This window comes from Platalea leucorodia, assembly GCF_965183815.1.
Source record: "Platalea leucorodia genome assembly, chromosome: 15".
Taxonomy (NCBI): Eukaryota; Metazoa; Chordata; class Aves; order Pelecaniformes; family Threskiornithidae; genus Platalea; species Platalea leucorodia.
In genome coordinates, this window is record NC_138837.1 from 6,310,518 (window position 1) to 6,332,112 (window position 21,595).

The following is a 21,595-nucleotide window of genomic DNA, read 5'->3' on the forward strand; positions in this document are numbered from 1 at the left end:
GTGTGGACAGGTTTCCCTGCCTGTGCTGGTGTAACAGGTTTGCCTTGTTCCCCTCCCAGCTCTTTGTGCAAAAGGAAATTCCACAGCAAATTTACCTCAGATGATACCAGCGCTGCTTTCTGTTTGGTCCCTGTACATTCTTTTTACTCAAGTATTTGTGGATTAAGCTCTCAAAAAGTCGTGATGCAACTGTGTTATCTGGTTTTGCAATGCATTCTGGATGGACATAGGTGCCCCTTCCTTGGGAGTCCGTGGAAGTTCAAACCCTTGGCAGATTGTGGTTGTGCTTAGGCAGCATGGCAGGCTCAGGTATTTAAATGTTGGCAGTAGCAGGAAGAAGTACTCGGTAAAATGAGTTGAAGAGCGTGTCTCTTAGTTGTTATGAAGTCAGTCCTTAAAAGTAATAACTTTTAATGATGAACAACAGCGTTGCCTGTTCTCTGCCTCTCTTCAAAGAGAGCTGTGTGAGGAGCAGCATTCTACTCTTATGTTCCAATCAACTGAACTAGGATAAAAATAAATGCAATTCAGTTATTAACATGACACTCGTCTTCATTGTTGTTCTAAACGCTGGAATTGCTTAATAAGTTATTCTGCTCTTGTCCTTTCTCATGTAGGGTAATAGCCAAGCGTCAGTGAAAGAACTGCATTAAATGCTTGTAGCAGCTGGTCAGTTTTTATCTTCTGACATCAAAAGGATCCCCACCTTCTATAAGCAGATAACTTTTTCTTCAGGTGAATAAATCTGCTTCCCTTTTTTTTCCCCCCGTGTAAATCCTTCATGAACAGATGCAGCAATATAAAACATCAGTCTGAAGCTCTTTTTACATTTCTTGTAGCTGAAAAACAGAAATGTAAAATCAGATTAAGTGACGCAGCTCAGATAAACGCTGTTAGAGGAAGACGAGCACAAAATAAATCTTCTTTCTCTGTCAAGGAAATGGGCCATTTTCTGTAAGGCCTGCATAATTGCTACAATAACCCACATTTATGCAAAGGCAGATCATTTGGTAATTTTTCTGCTTGCTCGTTGAGCGTGTTGGTGACAGATGGTGCACTTAATATTCCCGGATTTAGGTTATTTTGGGTGCGTGTTTGTGTATATATTTGGGTAGCTGAGTTTGAAGAAATCAGCCCTTGCAGTCAGTTTTAAGGGTGTGGGTTTCCTTCTTCTCTGGGGCAGTTGCCCCCCTTCCAAATGGTCAAAACAGGAACATTTGCTTAAAAAAAAAAAAAAAAAAAAAAAAAAAAGCCCCACCTCGTTCGGGGAGAGGGCGGCAAGAAATGGGGAAGCGACACCTGAGGGAGCGGAGGGCGGGGATCGCCGCCGGGGCTGCCCTCCGGGCGGGGAGCGCCCACCTCACCCAGCCGGGTGCTCCCACGGGCAACGCGGGCTGAGAGGGGCCCGCCGCCCCGCTTTCCCGTGCGGGGACCCCGGGGGCCCGGCCCCGCCGCTGCCAGCGGGGACCGGGGCGGCGCTGACTGGAGGCGGCGCTGACTGGAGGCCGCGCCTGCGCGGTGGCGGCCTCGCCCGCCGCCGCCGCCGCGCCTGCGCAGTGCGCGGGAGCTGTCAATCGCCCCCCCCCCCGCTCCGCCACCGCCTCCCCGCGCGGCGCCGCTCGGGCCATTTTGCGGCGCGATGAGGCGGGAGCGGCGGTGAGCAGCGGCGGAGAGCAGCGCCCGTCCCCGTCCCGCTCCGCTCCTCGCCGCACTCCCCCGCCTCGCCCCGGCCCTCCGTGCGCGGGGGAGCGAAGGGGAAGGAAGCTTCGGCCAGGGGACAGAGAGACCCCCAGCGCCCCCCGCCCGCCCCTCAGCGCCGGCCCTCGGCGGCGCGGCGGAGCCATGAGCTGGGGCACGGAGCTGTGGGTGAGTGAGGGAAGGAGGGAGGGAGCGGGGTCGCCGTTGCGGCGGTTACCGCGGAGCGCCGCGCCCGCCCCGTGTCATAACGGTCCGGGCGGAGGGGCCGGCGCCGGCCCCGCGGCGGTGCGGGGCGGTGCGGGGCGGGGGGCCGGGGCTCCGCCGTGCGGCGCTGGCCGGGGGCCGCCCTCTCCGGTGCGGGGGTCTCCCCTTTCCAGAAACTTTTACGTGTAGCCTCCGCAGCGAAATCCCAGCGCAGACTTAGTTCTGTTTAATTTCTGATGTAAAATAATAAAAAAATGCTCAATAGCACAAAAAGCGGCGGCGGTTCTAGAGCGGAGGGAGGCTTTCAGGCAAGGGCTGGGGTGGGTTTTGTGTGTGGCTTCTGCAGGAGGCTGGAGGAGAGGCTCCGAGGTGGATTCATATACAAGGGGGTCCAATTTCAGGAGAGGGAGCTGCAGGGAAGAAAAGCCAGATGATAAAATTTCCTTTCGCTGTTGTTCAGGGCTTTCTCTCCACGCTCGTTTTGAAGGACGGAGGTTTTTATTAGCGGAGTTTTCTGTTGTGTGTAAATAAGTAGGTTTTAATGCTGGGGAGGGTTTCGATGTATAAAGCTCCTTGATTGTTTTTGAAGGGAACTTAGAAAGTATAAATGCATTTGGTTTACGATGGAACAGCACTGGAAAATATCAAACTGTTAAAAGGAATGAAAAGTGGGTAATAACGATTTGAAATGGTCCCTTGCTAATCTGAGAAAACAAGGGTGGGCAGGTAAAAGAAGTCTTGGAAGGCAAAGGAGGTATACATATTCAATCACAAAGAGGACACGATGCAGCCATGTTTGGCAGCGTGATGGTGGAGCATGGAGCAAAACCTGTTCTTGAGGGCTTGTGACAGGGGACAGGAGGCTGCAAGCCGTCGTTAATTTAATTGTGGGACATTAAAAATCTTTGGACAAATCTGTGCTCGGGAGAGGGGAAGAGGAAAACGGAAATGGTGTTTTGAATGGAGAAGTCAAGAATGAGTGGCAGAGGGTCATCTGGATTGCAAAGCACTGCAGGATTTTGCTCCTGTGTTCATGTTTGTGGCCAGTAACCGGTGCGAGTTAAGATGGGAACATCTCTAAGCTTTTAAACTGTCTCTGTACAGAAATGGTTATTTTAGATGTGCTGATTGCTGTCCTTTCTGGATGCATTACTGGCCTGTTCTGGCAGACAGTTAAGCATCCCGTTTAGCTGTGACATTGTAGTCGCGTTATAGCTGGATCTGATAAGAACTAGACAGTAAACTAGGAAGCAAATGCTTACTGAGAGGTTATTCGGGTATGTTTGTATATTCCAGAGAAAGAAGGGTGATACATACTGATGAAATATTGTAGTGATGCTATATTGATTTATCAGTATATAAGCAACTCTGCTGCATGAGAGTGTTTATGGGAAAATCTGCAGTTGCCGCCTTTTTCTGCATCTTGGGTGCTTTGGGGGGAGATGAAACAGTTTGAGTGGAATTAAAGTAAGAATCAGTGTAACAATTTTGACGTAGGAAAATACATTCTGAATTCTCAAGATGGACTTAGTTATTTTTGCGTTCTTAAAAGTGTGCAAGTAATACCGAGATGTTTCTGCACAAGAACAGTAGTAGTAGACTAGTGCTTATAAATAGTTGTTTCTGTTTTATGTAATCTTTGCAGGTGTATATGCAGTCATATATTTGTCTTCTGTAACAGTTCCAATCTGCTTTTGTAACATACTTTTTTTTTTTTTCCAAAAAATTTTTCCTAGTGAAATTACTATCCTCAGCAGCATCAAAGTGTTATTTTTCATGTCGTCAATGTCGTACTTTGAGAAGCATAGCAGGATACTGAGGAAAAGCGTTGGACCAGCAGATTAAATGATTCTAGATGCAAAATTGGCAGGACTTGCTTTATTTTAAATTGGGTAGAGTTTTGAAAACACATCGTTTTCCAGTGCTCTGGGTATTTAGGCCAAAATACTGATTTCTCTCTCCATGTTCACCCTTTCACTGTGAAAGGAGACCACACAACCAACCTGTATTTAGTATATGTCACCTGCTTTTGTTGATCATGGCATGCTTTTTTTTTAAACAACATTAAATTTTCATTTACCTTAGAACTTAGTATTTAAGTAGTCAGGGAATAGGTGTTTAGGAACAGGTGTTGCAAACAACAAATGCCTGTTCTACAATGTGATTGGTATTTGATTTGGTGCAACCATTTGATGGACCGAAAGTTGAGGCAGTAACAAGAGTTTCCAACTGTAGTTTAGGAGTTTGAAATTTGCTAGAAAGATTAGTTAGTGTTGTTTGATCAGGCTTGACTTGCCCCCTGTATTTCCGATGTGCTGATCTGTCAGACTGGAGGTGTGTTCATGATTCACCCCTTTAAATGTAGCAAAGGAGAAGTAAAATCAAGCTTGCTCATTAAAGCATGTAGAATGTTAATGTGCGTGGATTTATGTAGAATTTCTGTTCATTCCTGGAAAAAAAAAGCTGGTTGCAGAGCGTCATACTTCAGAAGCAATAAAATTCCTTCGGCAACGTGTAAGTTATTCCCAAGACAGACTTTTAGCCTTGTGCTGTGATGTGAGTGTATTCTGTGCCTCTGGCTTGCAAATCTTATTGCAAAGTTCCTATTGATGTTTCATTTGAATCTAGACTTCTGAGTTTCATTTTAGGATTGGCCCTGTGAGTGTAAATGGACCCGTAACCAGCAGAATTATTAGAGGTACTAATGCAGCATTTATATCCCATATGAGGGTAAATGCTTGGGATAATGAGATCATCTGGGGCCTCCAAGCAATCCAGCGTTACAGAGCAAAACCTGAAGGTCTCGTGTCACCGCCTGCGAGTTTCCTGTGTGTAAGCACGCTGTACAGGGTGGCAGCGGCTGCACTGTGCAGTTTGTCAGTCTGCCCAAGCCCTGCAAGAGTCAGTCTGCCCGTTATACTTGAAACACACTGGAGCTGGAGGAAGAAGTGGTGAGTGAAGGTCAAAGTACAGTCGTAAGACCGAACAGTCTTCTTTTTCGCCCCAGTTCAGGAGTAGCATTAAGGGCTACCAGGTAGGAGGGTATTGTAGATACTTACTTCATGTCTGTTTCTTGAAATGGGCAATGTTTTCTAAATACTCTGCTAATGTAAGTGGTAAGTAAAGAGGATGTGTGCAGACCCAACTTGTACCTTCAGTCAACTACGCTTTGGGGACAATGGACTGTAAAAGCATACTCGGACCTCTCTGACCCTTTTCCTCTCTTGGGTAATGGGAAGAACCTCGAGCATGGCACATACAGCTATTCTGAGGGGTGTTCTAGCTTGTAAAATGCTACTGTGCGCTACACTTGCCACCAGTGTCCGTTTGTGTGGTACAAAGCCCTTGAAGCAAGTGGTAGGAATTACATAGCAAACTGAGCTAAAACTAACCTCAGCGCTTCGGTCCTTGTCTTTTGAGTGGAAAAAGCTGTGGCCGCACGGTTGGTGTATTGAAGGGAATGAACTGTCTTGATGATGAGTTGTGGCACAGTATGTAGTTTGGGGGAGCTACGTGTAAATTTGTGGTTAAGTGGTTGAGGAGAAACTCTGCCTCTTCAGAACACTGTCACATCGCATGGCAACTGCAACTGGTAAATGATTGAATGTGAGAAGATTTATCTTTTTGTTATGAAAGTTTTAGAGGTGCAGACACTGGTTTTGTTGTTTTTTTCCACATTCAGTGTGAAGTTTAGAAAGAGACTGGGGAGAAGGTGATTTAGTAAAATTTTTCTTTGACCTTTGGGAAAAGCTGAGTGCCTGCTAACAGCTGTCTACTGTCCTTTCCACCTGTGAGAAGGTGAATACCCTGTGTTTGCAAAGGACTTAATTTGCCGTCCTTACGCAAGGGGCTCTGTTGGCCAACTCCTCACGTGACTGATACTTTGGGGACTGCGCCTTTTGTTTGTAGTGTGTTCCAGAATGCTTTAGTATGAAAAAACCCCAATTTGTGGATATGGTTATTTTTGCCTTATAAAGTTAATTCCACTTAAAAATGTGAATTGTCTCTAAACTTTTTACAGTTTAGAAAATTATTATTTTCAGTAATAGCAATTTCTTAATTCACGGTATTAAAACAAGTGGGGTTCTTGTAGGTCACGTTCTCTTAACTGCGTCCTCATTGTCAGATGATGAAACGTGGGGGTGCAACTCTGAGCTGAAGGTGAAGGCCCTGCTTGCTGTCTTTAACTGATGAATCGTTTCCTCTTTCAGTAGTTGCGTCTCTATTTCATCAGCAGAATTTGTCTTTAAACAGCTGTAATCTTGCATTTCTTAAATTTGCTTGAATGCAGTATTGTTCTTCAACAGTATTTATAATGTATGGGTGTTGCATATGGGGGTGACTCACATTCGGAAACCGTCTGGAGTACCTAGGTGATTTTGACCTTGGTGGCATTACGTAGTGTTGTCTGGGCACAGTAGTCAAATGTGATCTGAAATGAAGGCTCTGTTCTTGTCGGATTCTTCCCTATAAGAGGATGTGCAGAGCTGGGTCTAGGTTTGATGTACTGATTTTTTTTCCTAAGCCAACACCGAGTTTTATTCTATGCCCCGCTATGGTTGATTGCGTGCAATAGAAATCTGTGTGTGGGTTGTCCCACCCATCCCATTCTCACCCCCTGCCCCCGGGCAGTTCTTTGGTTTTGGGTGCTAACTGTTAATCTCGAAAATTGAACAGAAAAGGAGCTCGTTTCTGATGGGACAAGGACGCAGATCGGAAGTATTTAGTCTTGCCTGTTAAATCACAAGTTAACGCTGATTATGAGTTGAGAGTTTCCATTATATAAGGTAATGGGCCTAACCTTCAAAGGTGGGCGGATGAATTGTTTGCAGCTTAGAAAATCTTCTTCTGTAGTGACTGCAAACGCTCTTCTAAAAAGTGTGTTTTATTGTAAATTGGCTGTGAATTGTTGCAATTTATTTGGCATCATTCAGACAACTCCTAGAGGCAGAGCTGTGCATCCCTGACCCCTTTCTATTTAGTAGAATCTTCATTTCTGTTTAATAACATGTTAAAACTTCTGTAGAGGCTGAAATTTCACCCACAAAAATACACTCCCAGATTAAGGCACCCTAAAAGCAAATACATTGAGAGGTTGAAAAAAAAGATGAGGTCAGGAATAAATGCATCATATTTATAATTTTGCCTTGGTTATTCTTAGGCTCTTAGTAAAAGTTATATACAGAGTGCTGGAGATGGGCACTTCAAAGCAAAATACACTTTTCATTAGCTAAGTATTCTGCATAGTTATTTTGGACAGTTTTGAGGTAGCAAAGTTGTCTGACATTAATATCTCCTTATTTCACAGTGGATCACTCACTGTTTTAAGTGGTCAGCCTGTACATGCAGATTACTGAGTGAGAAATTGTTTACAGAAGTTGAATCATTACACATATCTTAATTCTGCAGCACACGCCTTCGTGCGTTTGCCCAGCACAGGATGGGAGTTCAGGCTGCTGCAGCCTGTAAGTTTGTGCATTTTAAAATTAGTGCTATTTTAGTCCTTTTCATTAGTTTAAAAGTAGTTGATTTTTAAGCTTTAAGATGTGCTGTGTGGGAACTCCCCTGCTGCTGGTAGGAGAATGGGGTTGTGTGAGGTCCCTGCGTACACCCCGTGGTACTTCCAGGCACTGGGAGTAGAAAGACTGTTCCGGTTTCTGAAGGAGTTGCTGGGTCTTCAGTGTATGAATGTCTGAGTAATTTCATTTACAATTCTGCTTTGCTTTAAGAAAGAGGTTTTCTGTAATATTGTCACCAACCTATTCTTGTATTTCCTACCTATTATTAAAGAATGGGGGATTTACAGTCTTTCAGCGTGAGTCAAGACTGCAGAATATCTTCTTTTTTTCCTTTCAGTCACAGACTCTTCCCATTTGTATTGTGGCTGCTGAAGATCCCCCGCTTTCTTGAACCATATGGGAAGGCAGTCAAACATGAGACGATGTTTTTCTGGACTCTGTGCAGCTCATTAGTGTTACTCATGTTGTGAAACATTCTTTTAAAGCGGAATTTCAAAAGCCTTACTCCACATGAAGAGTAAGAGCCACTGCTGCACTGTAACTTAATAACGTGCTTTACGTTATTGCCTTTGCTGATTGCTGGAAAGGTAACCTGCTAATGAATTTTTGAAATTCACTTTCATCCTGTTTGAAATAATGCTTCTGAGATTGGTTATACATTGAATCCAGTCCAGCTGTCAAAATCCAATGCTGTGTTGAGTTTCCTTAGTGTTCATATAAATATTTTAAAATAACTTCCCCCTTCAATATAATCGTAAGCTTTTCAGATGAAACTTGTCTTCCTGCTTCCACCCCTAGAAATTCTGCTTTTTCTATTTCACTTCTTTTTTTTAAACGATAAGCTGGTTAAATTGGTGAGAGGAAAAACGCTGTTGTCTCTTGGCTTATTGCAGTCTTGGTCCTTCTTTTCAAATGATGGCTTTGACTCTAAAATAGAAAACAGGAAAAAGTATCATATGTTGTATGTACGTGCACATGTATGTACAGGATGTGGTGGTTTCGGTCTGTCTTCTCAGGCAGGTGTGGTAGGGAGATTTGGATCCCTTGGGAATTTTTATGCGAGTGCTTTGCCTCCGTGCTGTCTGGATAACATTATTAACCTGGTCAATAATTTCTTTTGGCTCAGTTTATTGGGAATGGTTTGTTGGCATTATTAAATAAAATGTTTCTTTTTGCATCTAAAAATGGAAAAAAATGTAGATGAGGTTTCTAGATTACTTACAGCACAGAGCAGTGCAGTTAGTGCAAGAATGACATGTTGATTGCCCAGCATTCATTGCCGGTCACTGAAGCAGACATGCATGTTGTAAAGCACGTAAAAGAGCAATTCTGTTGCAATGTTGTCCTTAATTTATTTGGGGAAGAGTCAGCCTAATTGGAAAAACAACCAAAAGAACACCAGCAATCCCCTAGACACCCTTAGAAACCCAGGAAAGCAATAGAACTTGAAATGGAGTCTCAGGAATTAATGCCTGGTTTAGAAAGATGGTCCCTAATGAACTACCAAGTCATCCAGATAGTCCTTAATCCTGAGGAAATGCCATAGTGGATTATCATTCTTCTTCTTGTAGCTGAAATAACATAGGTTTCTTACGTTAAATGTGTGTCACTTAGCTGTGTCTCGGTCAGTATTTTTCAAGTGCTTCTGCTTAGTACCTAAAAAGTTTTAAAGCAAATCTTTGAATTCTACCATTCTAGTGAGGCTGGTATCAGTGCTGCTAGTAGCATTTATGTATCTGAAGGGGAAGGGTGGTAGCTTGCAGTGTTTAGACTGCTCCTCTGTGAAGAGCAGGTACAATTTATCTCATTAATTACTCATTTTATAGTTCAGGAATTCTACTTTCGTTGAACTGAGTCTCTGGATATGCAGATAAAGGACTATTACTTATGTGACAGGAGAATGGTCATCTTGCAGAGATATTGAGAGTACTGCTTTTTAGTAACTGGACTCCTGGAGTCAGTTCAGCTCAGCTCCGATTAACTCTGAGAAATTGCTTATTGGGTGCCTTGGACAGTTTTCCCTGTCTCAGCCCATGTTGTAGACTGACCTGGTTATGAAGGTTATTTAACGCTTTCTGTCAAAGTAATCTATTTTCTGATGTTTAGATTTTTTTTTTTCCAACTTAGTGTGCTCAGACTGCAGTTTTCTTTTTTTCTGCACCTGCCTCACATTTTTTGTATTTCAGATTAGTTGGGATTATTCAGTTGCTACCAGGGCTAGTGTCTTGCACATACTAAACACGATGCCTCTTTGGTTTTGGAAAGCTGTAGCGCTCCCGTTCATTTGAGCAAGGTTTTGAAATTTGGCAGACAATAGCTGTTGAACAGGGGTATGCCTTCTGCTGTTCTTGAGAAAATCTGCCCAAATTAGGCAAACTTGTAAGTCTCTGGAAAAATACCACTTTGCAAGTAGTCAGTGAAGATACCAGTGCTGAAGTCTTCAGAAGTTCCAGTGTGTGCTGAGTGCGTTTTGGCCTTGGAGGGGTTTTTGTGGGACAAGATGATGCAGTCACCCACAGAAGAGTCGAACGTGCCTCAGTCCGGTCCTCGCAAGAGCACAGCCAGACTTTCCATGTCGTGGCTGCTCGAGGCCAGGGTGGAGTCAGGCAGCCTCTGGTGCTCTCAGACTCCTTTATGGGCACCCAGCGGTGCCGAGGGGGAAGCTGGCTGGAACACAGTCCTGCACGAGTGGGCTCTGCGCTGCACTGAGGGGGATAACATGGGTCAGTGAGTTGGGAGCAAGTGGGCTACAGCTGGGAGGGAAGGGGGATGAAAGGCATGGCTGCACCGAGTCAGGCTAAAGGTCTGTCTGACCACTTAACGCTTCCTTGATGGTAGCAAAGTCGTTCTTCTCTTATTATGGACTTGTTCTTCTCTTGTTATGCTCACCCGAGGGTGAGGAATGGGGGAAGGGATGCTGTGGTCAGAGAGGAACCTAGCTGATTCAAGAGACCAAATGTGGTGGGGAAGAAGAAGTAGAGCTCAGCCTAGGATCTGGTTACAGAAACTTGGAGCTGCTTGTCTAGGAACCGCTCCTGTGATTGGAGTGCCAAGAATGATGGGAATGGGGTCGTTTGAGGAGAGACCATTTGAATTGGCAGTTCTGGTAGTGAACTCGGGGAGGATGAGAGAACAGGAAAGGAGCTCGGGAGGAGAAAGGGAGTTTAAACAAAAAAGACAAGGAACCAGTAATAAGGAAGCAGCTTGGATAAAGAGCATGTGGGTAGGACGGGTGGGATTGCGAGTTGCTGTCAGGATGTGCAATGGGATTAGTGCATTAGGAATGGCAAGTCGAGAGTTTGATGGGATCAGGAGAAAGTGTAGTGGGTGCACAAGGGGAAGGAGGAAGCATGGGGCAAAGGATGAAGATTAGATAATAAATAAAACAGAAAAGTAGTGAAGGGACCTAGCAGTCCTCTTTTGCATGCCTGGTTTTGTAGCATTGCTATTTTGCTGTGGCTTTTTCCTTGTAATATTTAAGTAGAGTTGACTTACTGGTTTGAATGTATGTACATTGACTTCTGAGGTTGCATTTTGCATCTTTACTCACTGTGGAAGAATATTTGACCACATCCCCAAGTGAGAGCTTTATCCAGAAGGGTGTGCACTGCTGTTTTTCATCCACTCATTCTGTGCAGAAAGCTTTGAGGAATTGTTTAGCAAACAGGTTTAAAATGCATTTAGATAATATTTTTCACTCGGCAATATGCTTTCTCTTATGCAGAGATAAACGCTTTAACACATTTATCTTGTATTTACAAAAGGAAAAAATGATTGGCATGCAGCAGTGAGTGAATGGAAGTGTGTTTTCTCAAACAAAAGTTGAATGAGGACGGGAAATATTTCTTGCCCTCTTGAGGGCCGTTGATCTGTCAAATGTGGGTCTTATAGGAGTGGCATTCATTAAGAATGTGTAACTAAGGTTTTGCTGTAGTAAAAGAAAAACTGGCAGTGGATGAACCAGGAGAGCTGTGATAGAGCGCTACATAAATATTTTTTCACCTATCATGCCTCTCTCTCCCGAGTATAACAGTCTGAGATACTTTTGCTCGTGTGTTGTCACTGGAAAAGCCTAAAAATAAAGGGTGAGAGAAGAGGGTTGTATATGCTGGTCAAGAGCCTTTATTTCCTTACAACTCTTTGTAGTTGTGAAACATCTGTGTTTCGCAGAGAATGCTTTTTGGCATATGTTCGTAACTTAACATGTAAAAGCTGTGTAGCACAGCTTTACTTCAGTTTTTGGTGTGCAAAAAAAAACTCCAAGCAAACATTTCAGAAGTGTGTGTGTATATATATGTGTGTGTGTGTGTATATGTGTGTATATATACACACACACCCCTATATATATATAACCTATATATATATATAGGTTAGTTGCTTCTTTGCTACTTTGCTGAAAGACACTGTCATCAGCTGTTCAGAAAGGCGACATTCTCCTGGAGGATAGACAGCCTACCCACAGTGATCAAGGCATTCAGCGCTTAAAGGTTATCGTTGCATGCTTTACCCGAAAACCAGAATTGTAAGCTGAGCAAACGCACCGGCCTATCCTTTAGGTGATGAGAATGCATATCACATGACATGTGTGACTTGGTTCCTATTTAAATCAGTGCCCTGGGGATTTATAGCCTTATTTTTGGAATAGGGGGGATAGCTAGGTTCCAACTCTATTTAAAGACAAAATAATGTTTCTCTGGCTGTGTGGCTGCATGCAGTCTTCTGAGATGCAGCGAAGTAGCCCGGAAACAACCCTGCAAGGGTGGAAGCATGCATCCGTTCCTGGCAAAGCACAATGTGAACTGTGCGCACCTCTACACCTCCTCTCCTGGATAATCGTGGGCTGTTTTTGCATTGTGGCTTTTGCTCTGATTCTTGTCTGCGTCATCCCTATACTTGCATTATGTATAAAATTATTGAAAGCTCAGTTTCCAGAGGTTCAGTATGATTGACATGAAAGTATCTTGAAATAGGAAAGCTGTAATTGTTGGAAGAAGACAATTTTGCAAGAAATGTGCTGTTGTGAGACACATGCACCTAATTCAGGCATCTTTAGAGACGGAGATCTGCATAGTTGTTGAAGCTTTTCGAAAATAGTTAGTCTTGAATAGTTTGCGTATCCTAGTGCTAACATTTAATGTTTGGGGGAGTGTGTTGAGTTGTTCCAGCTAACAAAAGCCTTCGCTGAGCTAAACAATATAAACATAAATATTTCACTTGGTTATTGGCAGTTGAGTTGAAGTACTTGATGGTTAGGAACAGCATGACAAAGTAGTGCACTCTGTTCACACAAAGGTCAGAAGATCTTCTCTTTTATATGATATGTATGGTTTTCATGCATATGATTACAGCAATTTCTATTGTCGTGAATGTTGAATCTGTTGTTGGCTTGGTATGGTTATCTTTTGTGGTTTGCTTGTGGGTTAATTCCTGGGAACAAAAAACCAAATCTGGAATATTGAGAGAGTAGTAAAAAGCTAGCATCCGTGCTTCTTGAAGAGTTGAAGAAGTGAAAAAGTGTCAAAATAGTGGAAATTCAGAACCTATTTTATAATTAGAATGCAAGACTTAAGTGCTTTTTTTCTTTCTCCGTGATACGTTGGCGCGTGCAGTGTTTGGAAGTTGCTGGTCAGTGGAGCAATATTGATTTCGCTCTGGGGGCAAGGCATTCATCTAACCTTCTCAGCAGGGGGTGAGATGGATTCCTTAATCAGAATAGCAACAATCCATCCTGAAGCTTCCTCAAGGTATTAGGGCTAAATTAAACAGTCTGGGACTAATGTGTAAGCCCTAATGCACTTCAAGAGGCTTTCCTGGATAAAGAGAATTTTGAAAATAATCAGAAGATGAACCCAAAACTGAAAGAAAAAAGCCACAGGCTCAAATCACCCTTAAAAAGGGGACTGTAATACGTTTTCTTTGTGTGGTGCAGTGCTTAATGCTCAGATTCTCTCGGGGAAGAAAAGAAAAAAATGCATGAACTATATAGCTCTATTCATGGCACTTCATTTATAACTTGTTTTCTCTTTTGTGTATGTGTTCCGTAGCCATTCCAAAAGTAGATATGGTCACAAATATAAAATTGCTAGGATTAAGCATCTTAAAGCTGGGAAACATCATTTTTTAACAAGTCACTACTGAGGAAGTGTGGGTTCCTATGCATATTGTATTATGTCTTAATTTTGCAAAATTTTAAGATTGTGTTTACTGGTGTGCTTTCACAGAGTCTACAATTATGCATGAATTTCTTGAGGATAAAAATGTCATGGTTGCATTCAGCTTTTCTGGAAATCCTTTCATTAACTTGCATGAGGAATGAAACAGTCTGACTGAGCTTCAGTCAGTATATTAAGCGCTCATAAGCAAGAATTAACTACAATATGTCAGTAACCTTGTTGGATATGCTTACTGGTCATTATGAATGTCATTCGTGTACAGGAGTACTAAAAAAAAAAAAAGTGGGGTAGACCACACGATGTTTCTTTAGTCTTGCTCTTAGTTCTTAGCCACTTTGTCTCGGTCCATCTCAGTCTGCACACCAAGTCAGGTGAGCAGTAATTTTCTTTTTACAGAATATTGGAATCCTTTGCAAATATATCCAGAAGGCCTGAGGGCTTTATAAAAGCTGGAATGTTTTAGGGCTACTCTTTGTTTATAATGTCTGTGAAGACATACTGAATGTCCCTGGTAGATGGCAGATGCTCTCATCTTAAAGACCTCCGACTTCAGAGATGCTCTGCCACAGTATTCTTCCGTAACCTAAACTTCCTTGGTCCTACTGGTTCATGGCCCCCCAGTTTGTGTTAGCAGCCAAAACTCCATTATTTGCGGAGAAGGATTTAAACTTTAAGGTTTGTGAAAAATAAGTTCTTTACTTTCTCTTTCTTGGCTGAGAGCGATAGCAGTTTCAGTCAACCTTTGGACCAGAGTTGTAGTTTCCAAAGACCATTTTAGGTGGAAGGTGTTGTCATTATGACAGCTGAAGAGCACCGAATGACCTCGTCGTCCTTGCTATGGGAGGGGATGTTCTTGTCAAATTGTGAGAAATTGTACGTAGGTAAGCATGTGTTTGTTTTCCTCTTTCCCTCTCCTCTGTATCAGTCTGGTTCAGAGGCCAAGCTTGCTTTCCCTGCTTGGCAGATAAAACATCCAGTAGATTCAAATCAATATCCGCTTTCATATTTTTTAGATGATTCAACTGCTCATCAAGCAAATGGTCTATCCCTGTGTTATAAAATAGTTGGGGAGTCATGGGACGTTCAGGGAACTGTGCCCAGAAGCTCCAGTTGCTGTCTGAAGATCAGTAGCTCTGATCCATCCAAGTCAAAGGTTGGGCAGGAGGTTCCTGTTTGTTCCTCTTCAAACAAAGGCATTTCTTCTGTGTTAGAGTGCTCTTTAATCCAACAGACAAAGCTGCAGCCGTGTAATGGATGAAAGCTGAAGTAAGCAAAGCATAGATACGAGCAAGAGTGAAAGGGGAAGAGGAGGAAGGCTGGCACATTGTTAGTTTTAATAACAGCAGTTGGTACAGATTGCCAAGGGCTTTCTGTCAGAAGGAGCAGCTGTATATTGAGATCAGAGTCCCTACGTCCACCCCGAGCTTTGGGGATCCTTGGTCCTGTTGTGCCAGCAGTCGCGTGGGGCTGCTGCAGCCGTCGCTTTTCAGCTGCGGGCTCTTCCTCTCGCAAAGTTTACGAACCCCCGAGCTCCCGTTTGACAGGCCTGCCGAGGGTTTTAATCTGTGTGACTGCTCTGGATTCCTTGTGATGATACTGCTGGGCGTTTACAACGGCGGCTCATTCATTTTGGATATGATAGACGCTCTTATTTCTTGCAGTTGCTTTCTGAGTAAGCATTTCTGAGCATGAACATTCAGAAGATTTATTTTTGTTTTTTTTTTTCTTTTTTTTCCTGAGAATTGTATTTAAGTCCAGATTTGGAAGATGATATTAATCCTATATTTTGCATTCACACTAAAAAGAAAATAGAACAAGGAGTATTTTTTTATCTTCCTGTCCCAAGATAAAATGTTAATTACAGTTGTATAAATGAGACAATATTTGTTAACTTAACATCTGTGTTTTGAAATACTTGACTTAAAGTTTGTAAACAATGTGATTTTCTTCAGCCTAGACAGAAAATTACAATGCAATAGGAATTACAAAGGTGACAAGAAAACAGATATGAAATTTTTATATAACTTTGGGGATTTTACCTGTAGTGAAATTTATTTTTGCATAAATTACAGTCTTTTAATTTTAGAGAGGGGATAAACTCATGAGATTTGCTTTTACCTTGCCACCACTGTCACTTCTAATATGAAGCCCTTATCATAAGCTTCATCTCGCAAAGCACTTGCACTGGTGTAAAACGTTGCTTAGACTTTCTCTTTGTTAGTGTATCTGTTATTTTAGAAGTTGCTTGTATTTCATGCCATTGTTCAACTAAATCACACTTTATAAAAGTGAACCTTATTCTTCAGCCCTTAACCTTATGATTAATTTCAATTATTTCAGTGCAGTTAAGAGCCCTGGGCTTTTTGTTTTCGCACCCGTTCCGTCTGTCTGCATTATGGGTATTTGGCTTTTTTTCGAGGTTAATAAGAAATTTAGATCATTGTGCCTAATTTAGTAATGCTGACTCTGCTCTCCGAACATCTGTCACTCTGTTTGCATCAATGTCTGTGCAAGGCAGTGCAATGTTCAGAACCTTCGGTCTCATTTCAGGCACATATTTTTCTAAAGCACTTGTGTCTCTAGTATCCTGACTAAGAAATTTTTCTCCAATACATGCAGATGCCTTACACTTTAGTCTTGAGCTGTGGTACAGTAAATTTTCTCTTTTCTGATGTTCTGCAGCAGGACCGGTTGTTTTGTTAATATCCCATTATCTTCCGCTGTCCCCCCATGCGTCTTATTTTCCGTGAGTAGATTATTTATTCTCAAAGATACTGTTCTTTTTTGTCTCTCTCTTGCATTACTCATAAGATTAACTCATCTCACCATGTACTTTTAGAATTTGCGACGTATGCTTCCAAAAATGTCAACTGAAGTGCAGTGTGATAACCCCTTGCAGGCTTGAGTGCCAAGGCAGGAAGCGTCATGTTTAATGAAGGAAGGTGTCTTACACATCAACTGAATATACCAAGTGTCAGAGAAGCAGCAAATAACTTACTCTGATTATAAGACTCCAGACCAGTGGAAGAAGGCTTGCAGATAGTAACTTGGTATTTTAATATTAAAAAAAAAAAAAAAAAAAAGGTGTTTTGAAGTGGGGAGTTTTCCCAGGTTACGTTTTCTCTGATGAACTGTAATATGTGAAGCCAACATCTCTTACACAAAAAATGAGAACTTTGCCTTTAATATCTTCTGCTTTGAAACCAAATGCTCTAATACCACCTTGTTCCAGTAATAAATGAGCTGGAAGTGTATCTAGCAAGGCTTTTGAGGAGTGCCTCTCGGTACGTTTACAGAATGTCAACCCTTGTAGCACTTAAACGTCTGCTGTTTTAGTAAGTGCATTGCTTAAAGTGTTGTGCTGTTCCAGAAGTCCCACTTACTTTTTTATTTCTTTATTTTATGAACCCGGGAGGAGTTGTCATAGCAGTTGTTGCTGGAGAGCCCATCGTTCTAGGTAGGCGTTGTGCAATCCAGGCGTTGATGGACCCTGTCTTGAAAACTGTGTAATATGAATTAAAGGCAAGCAAGATGGGAAGGATGGAGCGTGTGTCACTTGGACGTGGAAGTCGTACACAGATCTCAAACCTCTTCCATCTCATGACTCTTCTGGTCTGGGGAAAAAAAATAGTAATTTCTCTTGCACCCATGGTTTTTATGAAAGTCCCTATGTGTTGTGAAGTTGTAAACTACTGAATAGTTACTGTACTCTGAGACTGAGTTTAAAAAGTAAAACAGAGGGTATCTATTTTATTGTATCCTCTTACGTTGAAAATCAATATAGTGTGGTGATAGATATCCAAAATAGATTCTCTATACTAGAACACATTTCAAAGAATTATTTTTCCAATATACTAATTAATTCCCTTCAAATAAATAGTCAGGCAAAAAATGAAAGACAACATCAATATTTAATGGCATCTGCTTAAAACCCTCCCGGTCTAGACTTTTGAAGTTGTGCGGGGGTGATATTCACACATCCCTGATAAAGAGAGGATGGAATGTGTGTGTGTCTGTGTTTTCTTTTCATTTAAGGAGTTAATTACTTATTCCTTAAAGATGTAATTGTGAGATGCCCTACATGGCCCTGCTCAAGAATAATGGGTTGTAGGAAACAGCTTCATCTCTTTGTAGGCTGTTGCACCATGAATACACTTTTGGATGTTACCAGAGAGTTTCTGTTTCCCAAATGGGATGCGCTGGTCTCTGCCCTTCAGCAGGCTCCTCCAGTTGCAGCAAGTGTGCAGAAGTAATACTGAAAGCGGGCTGTAATTTTTCTCTTGCTTCAGGAAGGAGTGAGCCCAAGTGACCGACATCTTACTCTGCACATCACATCGCTTCCTGTTCCGCTGCTGAAGAGCGCAGCTACAAGCTGACCTACATTTATGGTTCTCTTGCGAGATGCCAGTCTACTCGTGAGCTGTTTGCAGTATTTTTATAAGTGAACAGGCTGTATTCATTGTTATTGCTATGTTATCAGCTGCTTATTTTGAATGGCGGGCTTATGGAGAAGTGAATTTGTAACAGATTTGCCTATAATTTATGGGCACTGTTTATTCCAAACAGACCTGTAGAGTTGGGGAATCCATCACTTTCTGGAAATGAAGCAAACATTTGTTAGATTTCCTCCCACAATAGGAGTGGAAAAGAGCAGCGCTGTGCTTGCCATCCTCTTTTGATACGTCATGGTTTGTTATTGCTGTGATAGGAAAACACAAGTAGCACATTATAATGTAAGCATTCCCTCTGTTTATTTTTTTTTTTGTTGCTGTAGCCTTCTACTTGATCTTCCAAGAAAGTGAGAAGAGTGGAAATCAGGATCATGTAGCTGTGTAGTTTTATTCACAAAATTTCGCCGCACGTGCTCTGTGCACAGCACATTTTTCTATGACATAGTCTTAGTAAAGCAATTCGTTAAGAACTATTCCTGTAAAACATGCCGTGCTATAATACCAACTCAAAACTTGACCAGCAGCTCTCCCTTACTTCTATCGTGAAGATTTTAATAACATTGAACCCTAGTTTGTGTTAATCTTAACTAATAACATCATGATTTATGTGGTATGGTGGTCTTGGTTTTGTTTGTCTTCAAGACAGAATGCTTTTTGTTGCTGCCCCAGTAATCAGTCCAAAGTACAGCAAGCGGCTTTACGCTTGGAAAAACTGTAGCACCCTTTCAGAAAATATCTTTGGTGCCTCAGATTTTTTCAGTCTGCTAACACATTCAGAACACAGGACAAGCAGCTTAAGATCTGAATGAGATTGTTCACCAAATGAGTTGGTGCAGCATATTAATTTGCTAGCACTTCTAAATGCCTGCAGTGTTACAAGAGCCTGCAATGTCACTAAAATACCAGGAGCTTTGTTGGTTCTAAACTCCTTAAAAGAGAGTTTTAAATTCTTGTCTGCTTGCCGTAGCCTTACCAGCTTTATAAAGAATTTCGAGATCTGTATTTGAAAAGTGTTGTGCATCCTGGGCTTAGAAAAATTACTAAGAATCTTTTCCTGGTAGTATTAATGGCCTTGGAGTTTCATTGTGCTCCAGGTTTTACTGTGTAGCTCATTATTATATGAGGCTCCTATTAGTGCTTTTATCTAGGTGCCAGCAGATACATTTATTGCATGTTTTGATATGCTTTTAATCTCAATGGACAGTCTAGGATTTATGTTGGAAAAAATAGTTGCCTTTACAGTTAGATACATAATGTGGTTTTAATGAGGCTGGATGCAGTCAACCTGATTTTTTTCATGTGTACTTTCCGTTCCATCTGAAGTTCATAAGTTGGTATTTAAATGCCAGGGTAGAACTGATATGACACTAAACCGTTTTTCCTTTTTCCTCTTTGTGTAGTAGACCAACCCCTGCCTCCCCCCAAAACAGTATTCTGCCTGGCAAGTCTTGGGGAAGAGGGATAGGAATGGGGTTTTAAAACTACGAAAAGTTTTAAACTTTTTAGAAGTCTATTTTTTTTAAAATGAATGCTTTTATTCAGAGATTGATTTTAGTAAAAGCTGCCTAGATGAGTAAAGCATAACTTTTTTACCTGCTGCAGAACAACTTCTATGTGAGGTTTATGAACTAGTACCAATTGACTGTTCAGAACTGGGAATTGAATATAAAGCTGCATGTTTAGGAATGGAATTAAAAAAACCCCCATGTGCTGTCCCTTGTTTCACTGATACTGGATTTAGGCAAATATGTAGTACTGGAAGATGGGATGGGCAGAAAGAAGTGGTCAGACTGGTGTGACGTACGTGTGGTTTTTAATCTTAGCTCCAATAAGCACTGTTTTAAATTGGGTAGTGCTTTTCCTCATGTCTAGGTCTAAAAACTAGATTGATAGAAGACAACAGTTTACTGATTTAATTCTCATTAGGGTTGTGAAGATGCATGCTTATTGAAGCATTGTGAAGGCTTGAAATCTGTATCCTGGCACCATCATCACTGTTATAGCATGTGTTATACTCACGTGGTTTTTTTGAAACCAAGGGCATGAGATTGTTGTCACAAGAAAACGGAATTACCCCCTTTGCTCAGCTAGACTTGCCTGTCCAGCTTAGGAGCAGAATATCCTCGCTGGGGAAAGCGCTCCTTACTTAAAGGATCAAAGGATGTTGCTTTTCTTGCTCAGGATGGTGAAACATTATTTATTCCTGCTGCTTAGGTTTCCAAGTCATATTGGTCAAAAGAGAGTGTAATTGTACATTTGTTTCTGTAAAATGTTCTGACTATTTTACTTTGAGAGGCCGGAGGCTTTGTAGGGAGCCAGGCTGGAAGGTTTGTACAGTCAGTCAGTAGATGCCCTACTTTCTACAAACTGCAGTTTTAGGTTATCTTGGTCAGCATGGTATGGTTAGCACGCTGAACTTGAGCTTTGTCTGTTGGGGCTCCGAGTGTGGCCTTGCTACAGCATCTTTGTGGGACAGCCAGCAAACCACTGTGTCTCGCATGCTGCTCTGTGGTTCCCTGCTTGTCTCTGATTTCCCTGTGAACTGGTCCCTGTTTCAGATCTGTTAGGTGGACAGGCAGCACTTGCACAACGGGGCTGCTGTTAGAGCTGGAGGACCTTTGCTGCTGCTGAACTTGCTTCAAATGCTCTCTGATCAGGTGGTCGGGCACTTAGAATTTATGGGTGGTAGAGGTAATTGTGTTATAAAACTCCAGTTCTGTATGTTTTGTGAACGTCATGTTTATAGGGTAGGAAACACTGGTTTCTTCCCATTTTACAAAGCTTGGTGACACATGGTCTCTCTGTTCTTCTCATATGAATGTTTGTTTAGTGAGATGGAGTTAAAATTACCTCTTTAGGTGCTTGTAGTTGTCTCATGTACTATGAAGAATGTCAGGTATCCTCGAGTGAGTAGCTGGGATGGCTCCGTGACAATCCACAGCGCCTTGTGCTTGGCTGTGTGCGTGCTGCTCTGTTGACTCTGCAAACCCGAAATGTGCGTGGGCGAACTTTCTCTTGTATTCTAGCATGTAATTTAATTGATGTTTGTTTGGTAATTTGCCTCAGATTAAATTATTCGTTGTCACTACTGAACAAATGCTTTGTGTGCTTTTGGTGGGTCAGCATTTTGCACAAAATTTCCCCTTCTTTATTCCACCTACTTTGATGCATTCATTTATTTTTGCTGCAATCTTATTACTGAAAACTGAGCGAGGCTTCTGTTGGGAGGAGGGGAGAACCCAGTGGAGTTTCAGAGAGGCTTTATACAGTGATTATTTGGTTAAGGGAAATGCGATTACTTTTCCTCAGATTTAAACTTTGATTTAGCACTAGTTCATGCTATAATTAATGGGAGTTGTTACGTGAGGATACACGTTATAGAAATGGAATAGAATTGAGAATATGAGTATATGCTCTCTCCCTCCAAAGGAAAAGAAACTGAAGTTATCAGAGAATCCTTCTTTATTGATAGCAGTATATGCTTTGATGCACAGGTGGATGTTTCTGATCCCCAGCAAGACGTGTCAGCGGTACAGCTGCCACATTAGTT

The 21,595-nt window shown here is 42.1% G+C and overlaps 1 protein-coding gene across 6 annotated transcripts in view; it reads left to right on the forward strand.

The window, feature by feature from the left end:
- Positions 1–1,747: 1,747 nt before the first annotated feature.
- FNBP1 (formin binding protein 1) overlaps positions 1,748–21,595 on the forward strand; it is a gene marked incomplete at its 3' end in the record, with an annotated part of 103,926 nt that continues 84,078 nt past the window's right edge. For all 6 annotated transcript variants that reach the window (XM_082327660.1, XM_082327658.1, XM_082327659.1 and 3 more), the window contains exon 1: positions 1,748–1,866. In XM_082327660.1, coding sequence (XP_082183786.1) covers positions 1,843–1,866 — 24 coding nt within the window. In that variant the 5' untranslated portion in view covers positions 1,748–1,842. The remainder of the gene's footprint in view (positions 1,867–21,595) is intronic.